This window comes from Gorilla gorilla, chromosome 9 (assembly GCF_029281585.2).
Source record: "Gorilla gorilla gorilla isolate KB3781 chromosome 9, NHGRI_mGorGor1-v2.1_pri, whole genome shotgun sequence".
Taxonomy (NCBI): domain Eukaryota; kingdom Metazoa; phylum Chordata; class Mammalia; order Primates; family Hominidae; genus Gorilla; species Gorilla gorilla.
The window spans coordinates 70,336,149-70,342,679 of NC_073233.2; the positions used below are offsets into that span (position 1 = coordinate 70,336,149).

General features: G+C 49.9%; 1 protein-coding gene across 1 annotated transcript; it reads left to right on the top strand.

Annotated features, from left to right (window-relative positions):
- The first annotated feature begins 1,760 nt into the window (after positions 1-1,760).
- Positions 1,761-5,936, top strand: SCGB1A1 (secretoglobin family 1A member 1). Its single transcript, XM_063710803.1, has 3 exons — positions 1,761-1,878; positions 4,963-5,150; positions 5,800-5,936. Exons 1-3 carry the CDS (start codon positions 1,824-1,826, stop codon positions 5,830-5,832), a joined length of 276 nt encoding a protein of 91 aa, XP_063566873.1. The 5' UTR covers positions 1,761-1,823; the 3' UTR covers positions 5,833-5,936.
- Positions 5,937-6,531: the final 595 nt, after the last annotated feature.

Consider the following 6,531-nt stretch of genomic DNA (forward strand, 5'->3'; position numbering starts at 1 on the left):
TTTTTTTCTGAGACGGAGTTTTGCTCTTGTTGCCCAGGCTGGAGTGCAATGGCGTGATGTCAGCTCACCGCAATCTCTGACTCCCAGATTCAAGCAATTCTCCTGCCTCAGCCTCCCAAGTAGCTGGGATTACAGGTGCCCACCACCACATCCAGCTAATTTTTGCATTTTTAGTAGAGACGGGGTTTCATCATGTCAGCCAGGCTGGTCTCAAACTCCTGACCTTAGGTGATCCACCTGCCTCAGCCTCCCAAAGTCCTGGGATTAGAGACATGAGCCACCGTGTCTGGCCTTTTATTTGTTTATTTATTTTTATTTATGTATTTATTTATTTTTGAGGAGTTCTTGAAGTGCCACGCAATGCCTCTCCATGTCTATCTACCCCAGTTCCCGACTCCTAGCACCACGTCTGGCACATCATAGGTGGTCAGCATTTATTGGATGAATGAATGGATCGATATTTGATTGAGTCCTGAAGTACGAATAGAATTTGGCGAAGTGGACAAGGCAGGAAATGTGTATTCAGGCATGAGGCTTAGCTTGTGCATAGGTAGAAAGGCATGAAAACATGGAACATTCTCGAATCCACAAATAGTAAGAGAGGGCTAAGTCGTTGTGTGGGGGAGAGGAGAAATGAAGTTCAAATGGTAGGCAAAGGTCAGTGGGCAAGGGCCTTGTAAATTGCACTTGAATTTTATTCTATAGGCAGAAGGAAGAGTTTAAGGGTTTCAAGAAGAAGGACACGACCAGTGGGTTTTAGGAAGATCATTCTGATGGCCTTTCAGAGGATGGCTGAGGAGAGCAAGCTGGGAGGCAGGGAGGTCGAGTCAGGGGATTTTGACCAGGCCAGGCTAGGTGCTATGAGGCCCGGGCTTTGGAGAAGAACCAGGAAATGGCAACTGGAGGCAAGAAAGGGGAGAAGGCCAAAGCCTGGGAACCATCAACACTTAAGAACAGTAAAGAATAAACATCTAAAGAGAACAAGAAGGAATGGCCAGAAGAAGGAAAACAGGAAAGAACTGAGGCGTGGGAGCGCAAGACAGAGAATGGTTCGAGAAGGAAGCAGTCACAGGTGTCAAGGCCATTGGGAGGTCAAGTGAGATAAGGACTGAAGGTCCCACCAATTGGACCATAAGGAGCACAGGACTTGAAAGCACTTCTGGGTGGGAACAGACTCAGCCTGGGGCAGGGCTCATGTTTCTGATGGGAATTCTGGAAGGGTCCCTTTTATTCAACATGCTTCAATCCAGGGGCCCCCGAAGTCTGACCACAGCAATGCTCCAAACCATGTCACTTTCCTGGCTTAAGGTTCAGTCGCCCTCCTCAGAGGGGAGCCTATGAAAGAGCCCAGTGGAGTGTCAGGGTCCTGAGTCCTAGTCCTAGTCCTGTCCCTGCCACTTGTGAGGGACCTTGGGCCTCAGTTTCTCCAGGTGGGCTCCACAATTGTTTCTCTTGATCTGGACTGCCCCAGTGCCCAGGTTCAGTGAGTGACACAGGCAGCTGGGTTTCCACATCCTCTGACTTGGGTTCCCTTCACTGCCTCCAGGCAGGGCTCAGCCCTCCACCCCCAAGTGGCCCATTGTGTGAGCTCAGTTTCAGTGGGGACAGAAACTGGGTTGAGAAAAGGGAATATTTACCTATCCCACCAAGCCAATGCCAAGTAAATAGTGTGGTATCTTACATAGAGCCCTTGCCCTGCCCTTCCCCATCTGGGCGCTGCTGCCTAGAGCATATAAAAGGCACCTTGCTGGGCATGTCTCATACTAGCCCACCAGACTCAGAGACGGAACCAGAGACGAGCCAGAGCATCCCCCTCCTCCACCATGAAACTCGCTGTCACCCTCACCCTGGTCACACTGGCTCTCTGCTGCAGCTCCGGTGAGTGCTCAGAGACCCTTCCCTCCCTCCTGGACTTAGGAACTCTCAGGACCCCCCAGTTCTGCTCAGAAGAAGGAGTGAGCTGCCCATTCCTGCTCTGGAGCTGCTGGGAGGACCTGTGCATGCTGAGTCTCAGAAAACTGGGTCTGGTGAGCAAGCTCATCTTGGAAACTTGGAGAGAGCCCCAGGCTGTCAGGAAGCCTAAAAAGGGTCCCATCTTCTATATCCAACAACCCTCAGAATCCCAGGGAATGGAATAGCCTGGAGGGAGGAGTGGAGAATACCCCATAAAGATGAGTACATCCAGCATAGGAATAATGAGGCCCTCATCCCAGACCTGGACAGACTCCAAGATGCTGAGACCTTGGTGCAGCCTCCAAGTCTGGGGTCTCCACTCCATGCTGGCAGCTGAAGTCACTGGAAGGGGAGCTGCAGGGACTCGTGACCCCAAAAGAAACCCAACCCAAGACAAGGTCTCTCATTCTGGGCACAGAGGAATATTCCAGAAAGAGATCTTCCCTTTGGGGAACTGCCAACCCAGAGTGGAGTTTTCTAAACATTTCCGTCCTCTGCAAAAGGGATTAGGAGTCTCTGAGTAGTTGCTGCTGTCACTAAAAAGAAAAGAATTGTGGGAGGAAGAGGGGCAGAAAGAGAGACAGAGAGAGGGGGAGAAAGGAAGGAAAGAAGGATCACAGCTCTCTCCAAGATCCCCCGTCTTTGGGGAACTGGGTTATCTAACCCTGTTTTTCACTCTGCGTCAGCCTCTTCCATTCTCATCTGAAAATGCTGTTGTTATTTTTTCATAAACAAACCCCAATTAATTCACTTGGAAAGCTTCACAACACCCATGGATATAAGTTTTATGACCCTGGGGAGTTAGAAAACCCAAACCAAGAAGCAGTAGGAACAACTATTTTGCAGAGAGGTTTATTTGTTTTTCAGAGAAAATGACATCATTTTGGACTGAAATGTGTATTAATTAGAAGATCTCAGTGCTGTCTGCATACAGAGGTGGGTGGCTGAGCAAGATAGGACTGCAACATGTTAAGGGGTGGGTCAGAGATGCATTTGTCTATTCGTGTGCACACGCATACAATATTTAACACTTACTTCACACAACGTGCCAATCACAGTCACCCTTTCACATAGTATCTCTCTTCATTCTTTTTTTTTCTTTTTTTTTTGAGACAGAGTCTAGCTCTGTTGCCAGGCTGGAGTGCAGTGGCGTGATCTCAGCTCACTGCAACCTCCGCCTCCCGGGTTCAAGCGATTCTCCTGCCTCAGCCTCCCAAGTAGGTGGGATTACAGGCACGCACCACTGCACCCAGCTAATTTTTGTATTTTTAGTAGAGACAGGGTTTCACCATGTTGGCCAGGATGGTCTCCATCTCTTGACCTCGTGATCCACCCACCTAGGCCTCCCAAAGTGCTGGGATTAGGCGTGAGCCACCATGCCTGGCCTCTCTTTTTATTCTTACAACAACCCTATGAAGTAGGGATATTGGGCCAGGCACAGTGGCTCACGCCTGTAATCCCAGCACTTTGGGAGGCCGAGGTGGGTAGATCACTTGAGGTCAGGAGTTCAGGACCAACCTGGCCAACATGGTGAAACCTTGTCTCTATTAAAAATACAAAAATGAGCCAGGCATGGTGGCGCATGCCTGTAGTCCTAGCTACTTGGGAGGCTGAGGCAGGAGAATCACTTGAACCTGGGAGGCAGAGGTTGCAGTCAGCCGAGATGGCATCATTGCACTCCAGCCTGTGCAACAGAGTGAGACTCCGTCTCAAAACAAATAAATAAATAAAAATAAAAATAAAATTAAATTAAAATTAAAAAATAAAAAATAAAATGAAGTAGGGATATTGTTCCCATTTTACAGATGAGAAAACTGAGCTACAGAAACACAGAGTGACTTGCCTGGTGACACAGTAAGTTACACATCAAGGACCTAAGTTCTGGAGAGGGTCTGACTTGGAGTGGCAATTTCTAGTGAGGCCCTAGAGTCAGAGGAGGGAAAGCAAATTTGTACAGAAGGCAGAGAATTCAAGGAAAAGGGATTTGAGACTCACTGGGAAGATGGAGGCAAGCAGAGGGTAGAAAATGGTGACTTTCCCCCATGTTCCTGGTTGTAAGGACCTGAGAAGAAAACACAGTCTGGAAGCTCTGTGTTGAAGGGAATGAAGTGGTACAAGTGGCTGCTCTGTCCGTGAACTGAGTGTGCCACAGGGCCCGGTGTGCACATGTGCACACCTCTTCCTGGCCAGGTTCAGGGGCCCATGTTTGGCTGGTACAATCTCAGTGGCTTCTTTCTTTCTTTCTTTTTTTGAGACAGAATCTCGCTCTGTTGCCCAGGCTGGAGTGCAGTGACGAGATCTCAGCTCACTGCAACTTCTGCTTCCTGGGTTCAAGTGATTCTCCTGCCTCAGCCTCCTGAGTAGCTAGGATTACAGGCGCCCAGAACCACGCCCGGCTAATTTTTTGTATTTTTAGTAGAGACGGGGTTTCACCATGTTGGCCAGGCTGGTCTCAAACTCCTGACCTCGTGATCCACCTGCCTCGGCCTCCCAAAGTGCTGGGATTACAGGTGTGAGCCACCACGCCTAGCTTACAATCACTTTTTCCTGCCAGAGCCTGAGTTTGTCACATGCCCCCAGTGAAGCATGGCTCAGGGCATCTCTAACCACTGATGAGAGGCAAGTTTCTGGTGGGAAACAAAACCCTCAGTGGCCTCTTCCCAGCCTCCACACTGCATTAAAAAATCAGGCCAGCAGCTTCTATGATCAATACTCTGCCTTGATCTCTAACAGAAAGAAAAACGGCACCTTGCTCACCTCAACCCAAGAAGTCTAAGGAAGACTCGGGCAATCCACAAAAAGCTGGCCATAACCCAGAAAGTATTTGCACAGCACCAAATAGGCAACCTCTTAGAGCACCAGCAGATCTTACACTCTAGTCCATCGATGAAATGGCTGCTATCTCTCGCTGATGGGCCTGGCTGTTTGCATCTGGGCAGACCCAGCCAGAGAGCTAGCCAGCTTGGAAAGGGGCCTGGAGACATGTGCCTTCTCTCCTCTGTGTTGCAGCTTCCGCAGAGATCTGCCCAAGCTTTCAGCGTGTCATCGAAACCCTCTTCATGGACACACCCTCCAGTTATGAGGCTGCCATGGAACTTTTCAGCCCTGATCAAGACATGAGGGAGGCAGGGGCTCAGCTGAAGAAGCTGGTGGACACCCTCCCCCAAAAGCCCAGAGAAAGCGTCATTAAGCTCATGGTAACCAGCACCCTTCACATCACACTGGTTAGAAGTGGCTTCCCCAAGTGGGGCTGCAGGATTGCCCCAGTTTTCAGACCTGTTTCTAATCCAGAGAGGAGAGTCACAGTGCCACTGTCCCCAGGCAGGCAGCACAGTGATCTTTCTAGACATCTCCTCTTCCTTTTTTTTTTTTTTTTTTTTGAGACACAGTCTCTCTCTGTCGCCCAAACTAGGGTGCAATAGCACGATTTTGGCTTACTGCAACCTCCACCTCCCAGGTTCAAGTGATTCTCCGGCCTCAGCCTCTTGAGTAGCTGGAATTACAGGCACCCGCCATCATGCCCAGCCAATTTCTGTATTTTTGTAGAGATGGGGTTTCACCATGTTTGCCAGGCTGGTCTCGAACTCCTGACCTCAGGCGATCCACCCGCCTCAGCCTCCCAAAGTGCTGGCATTACAGGCGTGAGCCACCGCGCCCAGCCTCCCCTTACTATTTTGTAAGAGGCTTTTGAAAAACAATCCAAGCCCTTACTACCTTAGTTCCTCCTAGAGTTGACTGCACCTCTCGGTTAATGTTGAAGTTTCTGTGGCTCATCATCTCTGCCTAACTATGCAATTCATTCACGGTTGTATTGGGTTTTTCTGTTTCTTTGTCTATTTGTTTTAGGAAAAAATAGCCCAAAGCTCACTGTGTAATTAGGATTTAGAAGCTGAAGATCCCCAACTGCTCCAGCCTCTGCCGCTGCCATGCTTTGAGTCCACACCCACCAGCCTTGCTCTCTTCAATAAACCACAAGCATCTCACTTTTGTGCCCCCTGCGTCTTTTTGGTCTCCTTGTTATGGTGGGGGGTCTGCCTCTGTCAGGGTAAGGTGAGCCAGGACAAAAGGAAAGCAGCCGAGCTCTGCCCTTGGATCCCAGCAGAAATCTCTGTGCTCTTCCAAAGCTCTTTTCCTCTAGGTTTCTGCCTCCAACAGAGCTCAAGCCCCCTCCCCTTATATCAGACCATCTACTCAACATCACAGACTCCACTTGTCCAACAGAACCAGTGATCCCTGCCCCAGTCTGTTCCTATCTCAGTGAGTTCTGGCTCCATCCTCCCCGCTGGGCTGCACCAGCCTGAGGAGCATCCGCGATCCTTCCTTCTCTAACCAACCCAGGCTACCTCTACAGGGCCTCTGGAATCCTTCACTCCAAGTCCACAGGCAACACCCCCATCCCTACCTGTACAGCCCCCGGGGCCTCCTCTCTGGCTCCCAGCCAGACTCCAGGGCCCCCACAATCCCTTCTCCAACAACCCAAAGGAATTCTTCTCAAGTGCAAAGTCCCTCCCCATCCTTCAAAGCTTTCTAGGGCTCTTATTGTAAAATCCTAAATCCTGACGATAGATAGTGGCCCCT